Raw genomic sequence first — 18,612 nt, forward strand, 5'->3', positions numbered from 1 at the left:
GCTGCGGCGGAGAAGGAGGAGGCCTGTGACGAGGTGGCCGGTGCGAGGAGGGAGATGCACGGGAAGATTTGGAGGAATGTGTTGTCGGCAGCGCTCACGAAGGAGCAGAGGGACCTGTCATGGCTGGCTGTCCGGGACAAGTTGGAGACACGGGGTTTCTTGTACAGCCGCCAAATGGCGCTTACCCCAAGTGTCCGAGGGTCTGCAACGCGGACGAAACTGCATCGCACGTGATGGTGGCGTGCCCTTTTGCCCAGGAGGTCTGGAGGAGGAGTAAGCCGTTGCTGGCCCGTTTCGCGCTGTCGAGGGTGACGGCACGGGACGTCATGTGGGGAGAGCTGCGGGGGGTGGGGAGGGAGGACAGGGACCAGGTGTGGGCTGTAATAGGAGCAACGAAGGAGGCACTGTGGAAAGCGCGAAAGAAGGAGCTGGTGGGGTCCCTGATGTCCCCGTTGGAGACATGTTATGTTGCGAGGAGATTGTTGGAAAGGGTGGTGGTGGACCGGGTGAAAATGGGGCGCGATGCCGCAAAGGAACGATAGAAGTGGCCGCTGCCCAGGGTGGGCTAGGGCGTCCGGGGTGAAGGTGTGCATGACTGGAAGGGGAGGCTGCCCCTCCAGTGCTGTGGCAGGGGTGACTCCGGTCCAGAGGATGGGTCGGTGGCCGAGCGGGGCCTTTATGGCGCGAGCGAGGGGGCGGCCCCTCGGTCTTTGCTTTGTTTTGTTTTTGTTGTCTCCGCTGAGATACTGAATAAAATTTTAAAGACCGCAATTACCAGCGAAACGGCGTATTCAAACTGTAAATGTTGTGGATTCACTCTTCAACACACCGGTGGGCTAACGTAGTGAACTACTTGTCTTTTGTCAATGTTGCACTTTTTTGCTGATTGGCTGTGTCGGGTAGTGGAGGGTTACGACACATTTATAAATAACGCGATCTAACCCAAAAACCTATATTATGAATAATATTGGTCGCGAAAGCCTACGTGTTAAACTGACAGTGTACACACACACACACAGTGTGTACACACAGAGTGTACACACACACAGTGTATATACACTGTACACATACACACCGTGTACACACACACACAGTGTACACAAACACACCGTGTACACAAACACACCGTGTACACAAACACACCGTGTACACACACACACAGTGTACACACACACACACCGTGTACACACACACCGTGTACACACACACAGTGCACACACACCGTGTACACACACAGTGTACACACACACACAGTGTACACACACAGTGTACACACACACCGTGTACACACACACCGTGTACACACACACAGTGTACACACACACACAGTGTACACACATACACAGTGTATATACACTGTACACACACAGTTTACACAGTGTACACACACAGTGTACAATCACACACACAGTGTGTACACAATAATGTACACGTTGTTGCTCAGCTCACACACCCAAGGGGTCTCTGATCAAGAGAGGGAGCAATGGAAAATGAATCTAAATCAACTTAAACTCCAACTCCGCTCTGTGACGTCACCACTCAGCATTACCTCATCGGCATGAAACGCCAGGGGGAGATGTACCTCGCTAGGAACGTCATGTCACCAAGGTATTCACCCCACCCCGTCCACCGCGCCCTTGAGCGTGACGTCACCTCTGCCTGGGTCACTTACCTTATCTGTTCAATTAGAATCCTTATTTGGGCAAAGCTACTGCCGGTGACTGGCGGCTCATTAACATAATATATTCATGAAAACCGTTGCGAGTTTATTGCGACGAGTTCGGCACCCACGCCCATCCCTCCACGTATGAGCCAGGCTCATTAACATAATTTATTCAAGTTACAGAGCCGCTCATTGTGGGAGGGGAGTGTTTTGTACCCCGCAAGTGACGTCATGTCACCTACTGCTGCCGCGTGACGTCACGAAGTAACAGGAAGCTGCTGCTCCGCCGTGCACTGAAATCCGAGGTGAGAAATTCTCATCGCGGATGTGGTTGTGGTGGTTGTTGTGGTTGTTGTTTACCGAGGTAGAGCCTCTCTCTCTCTCGTAGGGATGTCAATTGAGCAGCAGCGAGCATGGAAGCGATGTCCAGGTTGGAACTTTACAGCACAGGGCCTAGCCACGCGGGGCCTTGCCTCCTGCCCTCGCCTGATCGCGTTTGCTTCAATTCTCTCGCTTAAGTTTAATTTGTCTTCACTCGGCTCGCCACGTTGTCACTTTGTTTTACTTGTTGTGGTGGATGTGGTGGTGGTGGTTGTGGTGGTGGTTGTTGTGGTTTTGCTGGTGGTTGTAGTGGTTGTTGTGGTGGTTGTTGTGGTGGTGGTTGTTGTGGTGGTGGTAGTGGTTGTTGTGGTGGTGGTGGTTGTTGTGGTTATTGTGGTGGTTGTTGTGATGGTGGTTGTTGTGGTAGTTGTTATTGTTGTGGTTGTTGTGGTGGTGGTTGTGGTGGTGTTTGTGGTGGTTGTTGTGGTGTTTGTTGTGGTGGTGGTTGTGGTGGTGGTTGTGGTGGTGGTTGTTGTGGTGGTGGTTGTGGTGGTGGTTATTGTGGTGGTTGTTGTGGTTATTGTGGTGGTGGTTGTTGTGGTTGTTGTGGTTTTGGCGGTGGTGGTTGTTGTGGTGGTGGTTGTGGTTATTGTGGTGGTGGTGGTGGTTCTGGTGGTGGTTGTTGTGGTTATTGTGGTGGTGGTTGTTGTGGTGGTGGTTGTGGTTGTTGTGGTGGTTGTTGTGGCGGTTGTGGTGGTGGTTGTTGTGGTGGTTGTGGTGGTGGTTGTTGTGGTTTTGGTGGTGGTTGTAGTGGTTTTGGTGGTGGTTGTAGTGGTTGTTGTGGTGGTGGTTGTTGTGGTGGTGGTTGTTGTGGTGGTGGTTGTTGTGGTTATTGTGGTGGTTGTGGTGGTGGTTGTTGTGATGGTGGTTGTTGTGGTGGTTGTTATTGTGGTGGTGGTTGTGGTGGTTGTTGTGGTTGTTGTGGTGGTTGTTGTGGTGGTTGTTTTGGTGGTGGTTGTGGTTGTTGTGGTTGTTGTGGTTATTGTGGTGGTTATTGTGGTGGTTGTTGTGGTTATTGTGGTGGTGGTTGTTGTGGTGGTGGTGGTTGTGGTTTTGGTGGTGGTGGTTGTTGTGGTGGTTGTGGTGGTGGTTGTTGTGGTGGTTGTTGTGGTGGTTGTTGTGGTGGTGGTTGTTGTGGTGGTTGTGGTTGTTGTGGTGGTCGTTGTTGTGGTGGTGCTTGTGGGGGTGGTTGTGGTTGGTGTGGTGGTTGTTGTGGAGGTTGTTGTTGTGGTGGTTGTTGTGGTGGTTGTGGTGGTAGTTATGGTGGTGGTTGTTGTAGTGGTGGTTGTTGTAGTGGTTGTTGTTGCGGTGGTGGTTGTTGTGGTGGTTGTGGTAGTGGTTGTTGTGGTTGTGGTGGTTGCTGTGGTGGTGGTTGTAGTGGTTGTTGTGGTGGTGGTTGTTGCAGTGGTTGTTGTGGTGGTGGTTGTTGCGGTGGTTGTGGTGGTGGTTGTTGTGGTGGTTGTAGTGGTGGTGGTTGTGGTGGTGGTTGTTGTGGTGGTTGTGGTAGTGGTTGTTGTGGTGGTTGTGGTGGTGGTTGTTGTGGTGGTGTTTGTTGTGGTGGTTATGGTGGTTGTGGTGGTGGTTGTTGTGGTGGTGGTTGTTGCGGTGGTTGTTGTGTTGGTGGTTGTAGTGGTGGTGGTGGTTGTGGTGGTGGTGGTTGTGGTTGTTGTTTACCGAGGTAGAGCCTCGCTCTCTCTCGTAGGAATGTCAATTGAGTAGCAGCGAGCATGGAAGCGATGTCCAGGTGAAACTTTACAGCGCGGGGCCTAGCCACGCGGGCCTTGCCTCCTGCCCTCGCCTGATTGCGTTTACTTCATTTCTCTCACTTAAGTTTAATTTGTCTTCACACGGCTCGCCACTTTGTCACTTTGTTTTACTTTTAAATATTCACGCAGTTTTTATTTCATTCTTTTTTACCAGGCCAAGCCCGCTTGAGCTGCTGTACCACTTTTGTTTTCAGAAGCGGCCTGCCCACATCACAAGGTGAGGCTCGTCAACAGCGTGGTGGTGTTCACTCTAGACGCGCGGTGGTGTTCACACTGGGCGCGTGGCGGTGTTCATTCTAGACTCGTGGCGGTGTTCACTCTAGACGCGTGGTGGTGTTCACTCTAGACGCGTGACGGTGTTCACTCTAGACACGCGGCGGTGTTCACTCTAGACGTGTGGCGGTGTTCACTCTAGTCACTTGGCGTTGTTCACTCTGGACACGTGGCGGTGTTCACTCTGGACACGTGGCGGTGTTCACTCTAGACGCGTGGCGGTGTTCACTCTACTTGGTGGAGTGAGGAACCATGAATTCTGAGCAGGTGAAGGTGGCCAGGCGTGGGTCTGGACACACCACCACCTGTGCACCATGCCAGTGCGTGATAGTGGTGGTGCCAGTGGGGGTGTGGTGGCACGTGCCCCCCCAACGGTCCGATCGAAATCCCTAATTTCGATGGGATCATTGGGGTTTATTAGTAACTAGCTTCACTACACGGCTTCGCCCGGGACTTGGATTCTTGTCTTGGATAAATTTCATATTCCCTTATCTGTGTTGCGGGTTGACGCCACACACTCCATGGTAATTTCCCCCACCCCCCCAAAATACAAAATTATATTTTAATACTTTGTGCACATTACAAATTTCAAGTTTGTAGCATGTTGGGAAGTTTGCTGAACATTTCAAACAGACACAAATTCACAATTGTGTGCAGTTGTGTATTCAGTACACGACTTCCCTGATGGCAAACACCTTCAGCGAACGCGATGCCGATCACAGGCGTCGAATAAAAAGCATAGGACAAGTCCTTACTAACATCTCCTTACTTACTGACAACTCCTTACTTACTAACAACTCTTATCATTTTTCATTGCTGGAGGGCTTGCCTGCCCTACCTGAAAATCCTGGCTCTACCTCTGAGTGTGTGACAGGGTCAAGTTTGTATTTGCAGTAAAGTCTATTAACTCTATTGAGCACTGAGGTTATATCAAAATAGTAGTTTATTTTTGTTTTCCTCTGGAACTTTTTGTAAGAATGGAGTCAGGAAGTTATCACAGCACACGTGCAGCAGAAGTCGGAACTGTTCATCCCAGCATTCAAGGACATCTGTGCCTGGGTTCACACCTCTAAGTTGCGATTTAACATTCATTTATGCATTTCTGCATAACACAAATAGTATTATTTTCAACATCCTTTGGTATGTCAGCTGAATTTAGCTTTCATAAATATTCCTTTTGATGCCAGACAGCCGAAATTGTGTGCTAGGAGTTCTGGGTTAACATTCATTTTGAAGATACTAGGGCTTCTAGGTACGTTTATAACCATTTTCCCTCTCATTGTGTGCCATAACAGCCCGTGTGATGAATTTGGGACACTTTTTCACTATATCATGAATATATGAATAAGTATAGACATGTAAGTCACGTGTGACTATATATGCATTCCTCTGTGCATCGATACTGACGTGTAGATGGTGGGGATATTCTTTTTTCTGTCTGCAGCTGTCGCTTCCTCTGCAGAATTTGTCTGATGGGGCAAAGGCACTCGGCGCGGCTCGGTGGAAAAAGGCAACAATGCGCTCGGTGTGCATACAGCACAGATCGTCCTGACCATTTGACACGGCACCAGAGAACTCACACAGGAGAGAAACCCTTCAAGTGCAGTGTGTGTGGGAAGTCGTTTGCACATTCATCTACTCTTGTAAAACACCAGAGAACACACACGGGAGAGAAACCCTTCAAGTGCAGTGTGTGTGGGAAGGCGCTTGCACATTCATCTGCTCTTGTAAAACACCAGAGAACACACACGGGAGATAAACCCTTCAAGTGCAATGTGTGTGGGAAGGCGTTTGCACAGTTAACGCATCTTCATATACACCAGAGAACACACACAGGAGAGAAACCCTTCAAGTGCAGTGTGTGTGGGAAGGCGTTTGCACATTCATCTGTTCTTGTAACACACCAGAGCACTCACACAGGAGAGAAACCCTTCAAGTGCAGTGTGTGTGGGAAGGCGTTTGCACATTCATCTGTTCTTGTAAAACACCAGAGAACACACACGGGAGAGAAAGCCTTCAAGTGCAGTGTGTGTGGGACGGCGTTTTCAGATTCATCTGCTCTTGTAATACACCAGAGAACACACACGGGAGATAAACCCTTCAAGTGCAGTGTGTGTGGGAAGGCGTTTGCACGTTCAACTACTCTTGTAACACACCAGAGGACTCACACAGGAGAGAAACCCTTCAAGTGCAGTGTGTGTGGGAAGGCGCTTGCACATTCATCTGGTCTTGTAAAACACCAGAGAACATACACGGGAGAGAAAGCCTTTAAGTGCAGTGTGTGTGGGACGGCGTTTTCAGATTCATCTGCTCTTGTAAAACACCAGAGAACACACACGGGAGATAAACCCTTCAAGTGCAGTGTGTGTGGGAAGGCGTTTGCACGTTCAACTACTCTTGTAACACACCAGAGGACTCACACAGGAGAGAAACCCTTCAAGTGCAGTGTGTTTGGGAAGGCGATTGCACATTCATCTGGTCTTGTAAAACACCAGAGAACACACACGGGAGATAAACCCTTCAAGTGCAATGTGTGTGGAAAGGCGTTTGCACAATCAGCTACTCTTGTAATACACCAGAGAACTCACACAGGAGAGAAACCCTTCAAGTGCAGTGTGTGTGGGAAGGCGTTTCCACGTTCAACTACTCTTGTAATACACCAGAGCACTCACACAGGAGAGAAACCCTTCAAGGACAGTGTGTGTGGGAAGGCGCTTGCACATTCATCTGGTCTTGTAAAACACCAGAGAACACACACGGGAGATAAACCCTTCAAGTGCAATGTGTGTGGGAAGGCGTTTGCACAATCATCTACTCTTGTAACACACCAGAGAACTCACATAGGAGAGAAACCCTTCAAGTGCAGTGTGTGTGGGAAGGCGTTTGCACTTTCATCAAATCTTCAAAGACACCAGAGAACACACAAGCATCGGAAGATCCACAAGGAGTGGAGTCTGAAATCAGCTTGTGAAAGTCAAGGTGCCGCAATGAGCCCATCCCTCATGAAACAAGAACTGGAAGAAAATCCCAGCTTGGACACTTTTAAAGATATCGAGGTGAAATATGAAGAGGTGATGGTGAAATGAGGGTAAAATGTGAAGATGAAGATTCAACTCCAAAACCGGACCTTTGCATCGATGGAGGCAACGTGAAGCAGGAGGAGAGTTCTGACTGTGAGGCAGAGCGAGGCAACTCCCAGCAGTTTGTGGAAGTGGAGGTGTGGGTGGACTTCCTCCAAAACAATACAAAGTCAAATGGAGACCCGTTAGATGTGTAAGCTTGAGACGATGTCGCTCCAATAGATGCACCTTTGTCACAGGCCTTTAATGACAAGAATGTGAAGTTGAACGCTCATTTCCTAGGTGCAACCTGCAGGGTAAGAGCGGCCAGTCTTTGTGGACCTGTGGGTTGGGTAGATCTCTAACTAGGAGCGAGAGCCAATAATCTCCCAAGCATTCACTAGGTTATAATAATTCCATTTATATCGTGCTTGCTTAATCGACGCTGGCAATTCGGAGTTTTGTGTCGTATCTCGTTTCAAACACTCGAAGAGCACCCCCAAGTAGCAGCTGCTCCTGTGTGGCACAAGGTGGTGGCCCTGCACCGGCCTGCATGTGGACAAGAGCCTGTCAGTAGGGGGCGATGGTTGATGTGGCATCTTATTTGTGGAGTTTGTAGGTAATGTTTAGAATTTGATACATTTTGACCCAGACGCCAGCATGCAATGGCCTACTCGTTTTGAATGGCGCAAGAGTATGTTGTACATACACTGTTAAGCAGACGGTGTGTATTTTTAAAAATACGATGTAACCTGATGCAGCATATTTCAGTGCAGTAATAAAATTTTGTTAAAATTACTCAATAATTTAGAATGAATACTTGTCTGATTTTGTCTATAAGGGTCAAACATTGAACAAGTGATGTTAGGACAAAGTGTTTTTTGGAAGTAACCTGTACAGGTAACTCAGGTGAGACTCATTGTTCTTGTGATACAGGGCAAAGGGTTTTTTTTGTGTTTTCAGGAAGCATCTCCCTCTGGAGCAACTCATTGTCTTTGAAATAGGGAGCACACTCGGATCATTCATCAGCTACAAGGCATACGACTCAAAAGTTACACGTAGAGGAGAAACATTCTCTATAACACTAATTATAATTTTGTTTTACGTGTTGACGTAGATTTTGTCGAATAAGGACGAGAAATGGTCCTTGCTTGTTAACGTCTGGATGTCCATAACTATCGGTTGAAGCAGCCCGGCTGCTCTTGAGACGCTGTACACCAATAAGGGTCCACAGGTGGCTTGCACTGACTCAATAATGCACTCCCATAAGGCTGTGCTAGTTATAGTTTGTGTAAAACATTCCTTTGTTTTGTGGAGAGATCGATAAATGAAAGATGTCGTGTCTGCTGATCTGCGTCATACCAAGGAAGTAATTTAAGAGACTACATTTGAAATGCATTTTTGGTACAGATTTGTATTCGGTTACAAGGCAGCGCACATCTAGTAGATACATTCTCCACAACAACACTCATGAGAATTTTGCATGACATGTTATATGTTGGTGAACTAGGACAAGAAATGGTCCTTGCTGATTAACGTCTGGATGTTCACAACCAAGGGTTGAAGCAAGCCTGACCGCCTGCGGTGCCCCTCAACCATTTACAGCCTAGGGCCAGGAAAGTCACGAAAAAAATTGCACACGAACGACGCCTCCACGCAAGCTCCCGATGCTCTGTTTTGAAGTTTTAAAATGAAACAGTTTTAATTTGATTGTTTTGAATTCGATAATTGTATTTCTTCATTAAAAGCTTATCTCATTTTACTTCTGGAAGACTTATTTGAAAACGACATTTGGTATGAATTTTCTCTCGTCGTTAAGTAGATGGCCTTGCCGGGGGTTCGGTTCGATGCGGACTTTCACCTGGTTGGGATCGCGGGATCGAGATGAGGCGACACAGAGCTGTCCGTGCGAGAAGACCGCCGTCTGCAGATCGATTCCAACGCGATCGAACGTCTGTCCCTGCGCCTCCGTCGTTCATGCAGGGGGCGTGTAGGTTTGCAGCGCCCCCTGCACGAAAACGACGGAACGTGCAGCGTTAGTCACGAAGTTGTGCGTAAGCGCCATAACAGGGGGCAGCCGAGAGAGAAAGAGTGAGGTGCGTAGGGGTCGACCAAAGTAAACCTCGGGCCCCCCCCCCCCCCGTGACCGGAGACTAACACCCCTGACCCCCCACCCGTCCCTAAGGCCCATTAAGATAAGACCTTCCAGAAGGTTTTGGGAGGGGGGGGGGTCAGGAGGGGAGGGGTGAGCCCGACCTGGGGATAAAAGTCCGGCCCTCTGGACGGGCCGGGCAGTGTTCACCAACTCAAGCCTGAACACATCCGAAGACCTGAAGACTGGACCAGCACCCGGGGACCCTCAACCGAGGCTCTTGTTAGAGCCGGGTTGTAGCGGACCGAGGTGGCTCGGACACCCTGGGACCCTCCCCGAGCTCTCGCCAGAGCCGGGTTGTAGCGCACCAGAGGTGAGCTCCCGTACCCTGGCTGTGACGGGTCGTCCAGTCTTCCCTTAACGCCGGGCTAAGGGATCCGTGGGTAGCAGAGCGTCATTCATGTGAATAGAAATCCCATAACGCAGTATATGTTTGAGCTGCTGCTCCCCGGGTCTGCCTGAGCTGCTGCTCCCTGCGTCCACCTGAGCTGCTGCTCCCTGGGTCTACTTGAGCTGCTGCTCCCCGTGGCTGCCTGAGCTGCTGCTTCCTGGGCCTGCCTGAGCTGCTCCCTGGGCCTGCCTGAGCTGCTCCCTGGGTCTGCCTGAGCTGCTGCTCCCCGTGGCTGCCTGAGCTGCTCCCTGGGTCTACCTGAGCTGCTGCTTTCGTGGCCTGCCAAAGTTACTGCTCCACGGGTCTGTCTGTGCTGCTGCTCCCTGCAGCTGCCTAAGTTGCTCCATGGGTCTTCCAGAGCTGCTGCTCCCTGGCTCTACTTGAGCTGCTGCTCTCTGGGTTTACTTGAGCTGCTGCTCCCTGGGCCTGCCTGAGCTGCTGCTCCCTGGGCCTGCCTGAGATGCTGCTCCTTGGGTCTGCCTAAATCTGCTGCTGCCTGGTTTGCTCAGAAACGCTCTCCGTTATCAAGGAGCCGAAGCTTCTGCAGGAAGCCCTCAGACGGTCTTAACCCGCTCCTTGAGGTTTTTGCCCTTCACCTGCTTGATCAGGTTATTGCCCTGTTCGCGAAGATGCTCCTTGAAAAAAAAGAGTGTTAGGTCACATGCACGCTAGCGTAGCGAAATAGCAAAGCACCAAGGTGTGCTTACAAACAGCAAGAGCTTGAACGGCTAGTCAACTTCGTGACCTGGAGCTGAACGGGGGCGGCCCCTCGGTCTTTGCTTTGTTTTGTTTTTGTTGTCTCCGCTGAGATACTGAATAAAATTTTAAAAACCGTAATTACCAGCGAAACGGCGTATTCAAACTGTAAATGTTGTGGATTCACTCTTCAACACACCGGTGGGCTAAAGTAGTGAACTAATTGTCTTTTGTCAACGTGACACTTTTTTGCTGATTAGCCGTGTCGGGTGGTGGAGGGTTACGACACATTTATAAATAACGCGATCTAACCCAAAAACCTATATTATGAATAATATTGGTCGCGAAAGCCTACGTGTTATACTGACAGTGACACACACACAGTGTACACACAGTGTACACATCAGTGTACACACAGTGTACACACACACACACACAGTGTACACACACACACAGTGAACACACACACACACACAGTGTATATACACACAGCGTATATATACACAGTGTATATATACACTGTACACATACACACTGTGTACACACACACACAGTGTACAGAAACACACCGTGTACACACACACAGTGTACACACACACAGTGTACACGCACACAGTGTACACAAACACACCGTGTACACACACACACTGTACACACACACACACAGTATACACACACACCGTGTACACACACACACAGTGTACACACACAGTGTACATATACACTGTACACACACAGTTTACACACACAGTGTACACGCACACACACACAGTTGTTGCTCAGCTCACACACCCAAGGGGTCTTTGATCAAGGGAGGGAGCAATGGAAAATGAATCTAAATCAACTTAAACTCCAACGCCGCTCTGTGACGTCCCCACTCAGCATTACCTCATCAGCGTGAAACGCCAGGGGGAGGTGTACCTCTCTAGTGACGTCATGTCACCTCTGCCTGGGTCACTTCTGTTATCTGTTCAAGTAGAATCCGTATTTGGGCAAAGCTACTGCCGGTGACTGGCGGTTCATTAACATAATATATTCATGAGTGCCGTCGCGAGATTATTGCGACGAGTTCGGCACCTACGCCCATCCCTCCACGTATGGGCCAGGCTCATTAACATAATTTATTCAAGTTACAGAGCCGCTCTTTGTGGGAGGGAAGTGTTTTGTACCCTGCAAGTGACGTCATGTCAACTCCTGCTGCCGCGTGACGTCACGAAGTAACAGGAAGCTGCTGCTCCGCTGTGCACTGAAAGTCGAGGTGAGAAATTCTCATCGTGGTTGTTGTGGTGGTTGTTGTGGTGGTGGTGGTTGTTGTTTACCGAGGTAGAGCCTCGCTCTCTCTCGTAGGGATGTCAATTGAGTAGCAGCGAGCATGGAAGCGATGTCCAGGTTGAAACTTTACAGCGCGGGGCCTAGCCACGCGGGGCCTTGCCTCCTGCCCTCGCCTGATCGCGTTTGCTTCAATTCTCTCGCTTAAGTTTAATTTGTCTTCACTCAGCTCGCCACTTTGTCACTTTGTTTTACTTGTTGTGGTGGTTGTTGTGGTGGATGTGGTGGTTGTGGTGGTGGTTGTGGTGGTTGTTGTGGTGGTTGTTGTGGTGGTTGTTGCGGTGGTGGTTGTTGTGGTTGTGGTGGTGGTTGTGGTGGTGGTTGTGGTCGTTGTGGTGGTTGTTGTGGTTGTGGTGGTGGTTGTTGTGGTTGTTGTGGTGGTGGTTGTTGTGGTGGTTGTGGTTCGTGTGGTGGTTGTTATGGTGGTGGTTGTGGTTGTTGTGGTGGTTGTGGTGTGGTTTTGGTGGTGGTGGTTTTGGTGGTGGTTGTGGTGGTGGCTGTTGTGGTGGTTGTTCTGGTGGTGGTTGTGATGGTTGTTCTGGTGGTGGTGGTTGTTGTGGTGGTGGTTGTGGCGGTGGTGGTTGTGGTGGTGGTTGTTGTTTACCGAGGTAGAGCCTCCCTCTCTCTCGTAGGGATGTCAATTGAGTAGCAGCGAGCATGGAAGCGATGTCCAGGTTGAAACTTTACAGCGCGGGGCCTAGCCACGCGGGGCCTTGCCTCCTGCCCTCGCCTGATCGCGTTTGCTTCAATTCTCTCGCTTAAGGTTAATTTGTCTTCACTCGGCTCGCCACGTTGTCACTTTGTTTTACTTGTTGTGGTGGTTGTTGTGGTGGTGGTTGTTGTGGTGGTGGTTGTGATGGTTGTTGTGGTGGTGGTTGTTGTGGTGGATGTGGTGGTGGTGGTTGTGGTGGTGGTTGTTGTGGTTTTGCTGGTCGTTGTAGTGGTTGTTGTGGTGGTGGTTGTTGTGGCGGTGGTTGTTGTGGTGGTGGTTGTTGTGGTTATTGTGGTGGTGGTTGTTGTGATGGTGGTTGTTGTGGTGGTTATTGTGGTGGTTGTGGTTGTTGTGGTGGTGGCTGTGGTGGTGTTTGTGGTGGTTGTTGTGGTGTTTGTTGTGGTGTTTGTTGTGGTGGTGGTGGTGGTTGTGGTGGTGGTTGTTGTGGTGGTGGTGGTTGTGGTGGTGGTTATTGTGGTGGTTGTTGTGGTTATTGTGGTGGTGGTTGTTGTGGTGGTTGTTGTGGTTTTGGTGGTGGTGGTTGTTGTGGTGGTGGTTGTGGTTGTTGTGGTGCTGGTTGTTGTGGTGGTGGTTCTGGTGGTGGTTGTTGTGGTTATTGTGGTGGTTGTTGTGGTGGTGGTTGTTGTGGTGGTTGTGGTGGTGGTTGTGGTGGTGGTTGTGGTTTTGGTGGTGGTTGTAGTGGTTGTGGTTTTGGTGGTGGTTGTAGTGGTTGTTGTGGTGGTGGTTGTTGTGGTGGTGGTTGTTGTGGTGGTGGTTGTTGTGGTTATTGTGGTGGTTGTGGTGGTGGTTGTTGTGATGGTGGTTGTTGTGGTGGTTGTTATTGTGGTGGTTGTGGTGGTTGTGGTTGTTGTGGTGGTGGTTGTTGTGGTTGTTGTGGTTATTGTGGTGGTTATTGTGGTGGTTGTTGTGGTTATTGTGGTGGTGGTTGTGGTTTTGGTGGTGGTGGTTGTGGTTTTGGCGGTGGTGGTTGTGGTTGTGGTGGTTGTGGTTGTTGTTGTGGTGGTGGTTGTTGTGGTGGTTGTTGTGGTGGTGGTTGTTGTGGTGGTGGTTGTGGTTGTTGTGGTGGTTGTGGTGGTTGTTGTGGTAGTTGTTGCGGTGGTGGTTGTTGTGGTTGTGGTGGTGGTTGTTGTGGTGGTCGTTGTGGTTGTTGTTGTGGTGGTTGTGGTGGTGGTTGTTGTGGTGGTGGTTGTTGTGGTGGTTGTTGTGGTTGTTGTGGTGGTGGTTGTTGTGGTTGTTATGGTGGTGGTTGTTGTGGTGGTTGTTGTGGTGGTTGTTGTGGTGGTTGTGGTGTGGTTTTGGTGGTGGTGGATTTGGTGGTGGTTGTGGTGGTGGCTGTTGTGGTGGTTGTTCTGGTGGTGGTTGTTGTGATGGTGGTTGTTGTGGTGGTGGTTGTGGCGGTGGTGGTTGTGGTGGTTGTGGTGGTGGTGGTTGTTGTTTACCGAGGTAGAGCCTCCCTCTCTCTCTCGTAGGGATGTCAATTGAGTAGCAGCGAGCATGGAAGCGATGTCCACTTTACAGCGCGGGGCCTAGGCACGTGGGGCCTTGCCTCCTGCCCTCGCCTGATCGCGTTTGCTTTAATTCTCTCGCTTAAGTTTAATTTGTCTTCACACGGCTCGCCTCTTTGTCACTTTGTCTTACTTTTAAATATTCACGCAGTTTTTATTTCATTCTTTTTTACCAGGCCAAGCCCGCTTGAGCTGCTGTACCGCTTTTGTTTTCAGAAGCGACCTGCCCACAACACAAGGTGAGGCTCGTCAACAGCGTGGCGGTGTTCACTCTAGACGCGTGTTGGTGTTCACTCTAGACGCATGGCGGTGTTCACTCTAGACGCGTGGCGGTGTTCACTCTGGATGCGCGGCGGTGTTCACTCTGGGCGCGTGGCGGTGTTCACTCTGGGCGCGTGGTGGTGTTCACTCTAGACGCGTGGCGGTGTTCACTCTAGACGCGCGGCGGTGTTCACTCTGGGCGCGTGGCGGTGTTCACTCTAGACACGTGGCAGTGTTCGCTCTGGACGCGTGGCGGTGTTCACTCTAGACGCGTGGCGGTGGTCACTCTAGACGCGTGGCGGTGTTCACTCTAGACGCTTGGTGGTGTTCACTCTGGGCACGTGGCGGTGTTCACTCTAGACGCGTGGCAGTGTTCACTCTGGACGCGTGGCGGTGTTCACTCTAGACGCGTGGCGGTGGTCACTCTAGACGCGTGGCAGTGTTCACTCTAGACGCTTGGCGGTGTTCACTCTGGGCGCGTGGCGGTGTTCACTCTGGGCTCGTGGTGGTGTTCACTCTCTACATGTGGAGGGGAAACCCGGGGATCGGGAGGGAAATCCACGCGACCACAGGGAGAGAGAGAGAGAGAGACACGCGGCCTCGGCTGTGTTGATTGATCCTCAATGAATTACTTGATGGAATGAGGAACCATTAATTCTGAGCAGGTGAACGTGGCCAGGCGTGGGTCTCGACACACCACCACCTGTGAACCATGCCAGTGCGTGACAGTGGTTATCCCAGCACACATTAATTTATGCATGTCTGCATAACACAAATATTATTTTCAACACCCTTAGCTATGTCAGCTGAATTTAGCTTTCATAAATATTCCTTTTGAAGCCAGACATCCGAAATTGTGTGCTCGGAGTTTTGGGTTAACATTCATTTTGAAGATTTGAGGGCTTCGAGGCACGTATATGACCATTTGTCCTCTCATTGTGTGCCATAACAGCCCGTGTGATGAATTTGGGACACTTTCACTATATCATGAATATATGAATAAGTATAGACATGTAAGTCACGTGTGACTGTATATATGCATTCCTCTGTGCATCGATACTGACGTGTAGATGGTGTGGATATTCTTTTTTTCTGTCTGCAGCTGTCGCTTCCTCTGCAGAATTTGTCTGATGGAGCAAAGGCACTCGGCGCGGCTCGGTGCAAAAAGGCATCAATGCGACCGGTTTGCATACAGCACGGATCGTACTGAACATTTGACACGGCATCAGAGAACACACACAGGAGAGAATCCCTTCAAGTGCAGTGTGTGTGGGAAGGCGTTTGCACGGTCACCACATCTTCAAATACACCAGAGAACACACACGAAAGAGAAACCCTTCAAGTGCAGTGTGTGTGGGAAGGCGTTTTCACAGTCACCACATCTTCAAGTACACCAGAGAACACACACGGGAGAGAAACGCTTCAAGTGCAGTGTGTGTGGGAAGGCGTTTGCACAGTCATCTACTCTTGTAGAACACCAGAGAACACACACTGGAGAGAAACCCTTCAGGTGCAATGTGTGTGGGAAGGCGTTTTCATTTTCATCTGCTCTTAAAAAACACCAGAGAACTCACATGGGAGAGAAACCCTTCAAGTGCAGTGTGTGTGGGAAGGCGTTTGCACAGTCATCTATTCTTGTAGAACACCAGAGAACACACAAGGGAGAGAAACCCTTCAAGTGCAGTGTGTGTGGGAAGGCGTTTGCACAGTCATCACTTCTTCAGCGACACCAGAGAACACACACGGGAGAGAAACCCTTCAGGTGCAATGTGTGTGGGAAGGCGTTTGCACTTTCCCCAAATCTTCATGTACACCAGAGAACACACACGGGAGAGAAACCGTTCAGGTGCAATGTGTGTGGGAAGGCGTTTGCACTTTCCCCAAATCTTCATGTACACCAGAGAACACACACGGGAGAGAAACCCTTCAAGTGCAGTGTGTGTGGGAAGGCGTTTGCACTTTCCACAAATCTCCATGTACACCAGAGAACACACACGGGAGAGAAACCCTTCAAGTGCAGTGTGTGTGGGAAGGCATTTGCACAGTCATCACTTCTTCATCGACACCAGAGAACACATACAGGAGAGAAACCCTTCAAGTGCAGTGTGTGTGGGAAGGCGTTTTCACAGTCAACACATCTTCATGCACACCAGAGAACACACACGGGAGAGAAACCCTTCAAGTGCAGTGTGTGTGGGAAGGCTTTTGCACGTTCATCTGCTCTTGTAACACACCAGAGAACACACACGGGAAAGAAACCCTTCAAGTGCAGTGTGTGTGGGATGGCGTTTACACATTCATCAAATCTTCATGTGCACCAGAGAACTCGCAAGCATCAGAAGATCCACAAGGAGAGGAGTCTGAAATCAGTTTGTGAAAGTCAAAGTGCCGCAATGAGCCCATCCCTTATGAAACAAGCAGAAGAAATTCCCAGCTTGGACACTTTTAAAGGTATCGAGGTGAAATATAAAGATGTGAAGGTGAAATGTGAAGAAGTGATGGTGAAGAGTGAAGAAGTGAGGGTAAAATGTGAAGATGAAGATTCAACTCCAAAACCGGACCTTCGCATCGATGGAGGCAACGTGAAGCAGGAGGAGAATTCTGACTGTGAGGCAGAGCGAGGCAACTCCCAGCAGTTTGTGGAAGTGGAGGTGTGGGTGGACTTCCTAGACAATACAAAGTCAAATGGAGACCCGGTAGATGTGTAAGCCAGAGACGATGTCGCTCCAATAGATGCACCTTTGTCACAGGCCTTCAATGACAAGAATGAAGTTGAACACTCAATTCCTAGGTGCAACCTGCAGGGTAAGAGCGGCCAGTCTTTGTGGACCTGTGGGTTTAGTAGATCTCTAACCAGGAGCGAGGGCCAATAAGCTCCCAAGCATTCACAAGGTTCTAATAATTCCATTTATATGGTGCTTGCTTAATCGCCTCTGGCAATTCGAAGTTTTGTATCGTATCTCGTTTCAAACACTCGGAAGAGCACCCCTAAGTAGCAGCTGCCCCTGTGTGGCCCTGCACCGGCCTGCATGTGGACAAGAGCCTGTCAGTAGGGGGCGATGGTTGATGTGGCTTCTCAGTTGTGGAGTTTGTAGGTAATGTTTAGAATTTGCTCAATTTTGACCCAGACGCCAGCATGCAATGGCCTACTCGTTTTGAATGGCGCAATAGTATGTTGTACATACTATTAAGCAGACTGTGTATTTTTTTTAAATAGCTTATTGTAAATGCGATGTAACCTGATGCAGTATATTTCAGTGCAGTAATTAATTTTTGTTCACATGCCTGTCAATAATTTTGAATTAATGCTTGTCTGATTATGTCCGTACATGTAACATTTTGTCTATAAGAGTCAAACATTGAATAAGTGATGTTAGGACAAAGTGTGTGTTTTGGAAGTAACCTGTACAGATAACTCAGGTGAGACTCATTATTCTTGTGATACAGGTCAAAGGGTATTTTTGCGTTTTCAGGAAGCTTCTCCCTCTGGAGCAACTCATTGTCTTTGCAATATGGAGCACACTCAGATCATTAATCAGTTACACGTAGAGCAGATACATTCTCTACAACACGAATTATAATTTTGTATACTGGATGTTCGAAACTATCGGTTGAAGCAGCCCGGCTGCTGTTGAGATGCTGTGCACCATTAAGGGTCCACAGGTGGCTTGCACTGAATCAATAATGCACTCCCAGAAGGCTGTGCTAGTTATAGTTTGTGTAAAACATTCCTTTGTTTCGTGGAGAGATTGATAAATGAAAGATGTGTCTGCTGATCTGCTTCATAGCAAGGAGGTAATTTTAAGAGCACATTTGAAATGCATTTTTGGTACAGATTTGTATTTGGTTACATGGCAGAGCACATCTAGTAGATACATTCTCCACAACAACACTCATTAGAATTTTGCATCACGTCTTATATGTTGGTGAACTAGGACTAGAAATGGCCCTTGCTGATTAACGCGTGGATGTTCACAACCAAGGGTTGAAGCAAGCCTGACCGCCTACCGCGCCCCTCACAACCATTTACGGCCTTGGGCCAGGAAAGTCACGAAAAAAATTGCACACGAACGACACCTCCACGCAAGCTCCCGATGCTCTGTTTTGAAGTTTTAAAATGAAACAACTTTGAATTGTATTATTTTTTAATTCGATAATTGTATTCATTAAAAGCTTATCTCATTTTACATCTGGAAGACTTATTTCGTGTGAATTTCCTCTCGTCGTTAAGTAGATGGCCTTGCCGGGGGTTCGGTTCGATGCGGACTTTCACCTGGTTGGGATCGCGGGATCGAGATGAGGCGACGCAGAGCTGCCCATGCGAGAAGACCGCCGTCTGCAGATCGATTCCAACGCGATCGAACATCTGTCCCTGCGCCTCCGTCGTTCATGCAGGGGGCGCG

General features: G+C 49.3%; 1 protein-coding gene across 1 annotated transcript; it reads left to right on the forward strand.

Annotated features, from left to right (window-relative positions):
* Positions 1–1,991: 1,991 nt before the first annotated feature.
* Positions 1,992–18,396, forward strand: LOC142906893 (uncharacterized). The gene is made up of 4 exons (XM_076055614.1): positions 1,992–2,093; positions 3,965–4,027; positions 5,528–6,710; positions 15,487–18,396. Exons 1-4 carry the CDS (start codon positions 2,077–2,079, stop codon positions 16,915–16,917), a joined length of 2,694 nt encoding a protein of 897 aa, XP_075911729.1. The 5' UTR covers positions 1,992–2,076; the 3' UTR covers positions 16,918–18,396.
* The last annotated feature ends 216 nt before the right edge of the window (positions 18,397–18,612 follow it).

The sequence above is a fragment of the Petromyzon marinus genome, chromosome 71 (assembly GCF_048934315.1).
Source record: "Petromyzon marinus isolate PM22_M1 ecotype Great Lakes invasive population chromosome 71, UKy_Petmar_22M1.pri1.0, whole genome shotgun sequence".
Lineage (NCBI taxonomy): Eukaryota > Metazoa > Chordata > Hyperoartia > Petromyzontiformes > Petromyzontidae > Petromyzon > Petromyzon marinus.

What these genes read in the sequence shown, in the direction of transcription:
- LOC142906893 (XM_076055614.1), top strand. An exon ending in CGGCCTGCCCACATCACAAG is followed by an intron (nt 4,028 to 5,527) that starts GTGAGGCTCGTC and finishes TTCTGTCTGCAG; the next exon opens with CTGTCGCTTCCTCTGCAGAA. An exon ending in AGTGCAGTGTGTGTGGGAAG is followed by an intron (nt 6,711 to 15,486) that starts GCGTTTCCACGT and finishes GTGTGTGGGAAG; the next exon opens with GCGTTTGCACGGTCACCACA.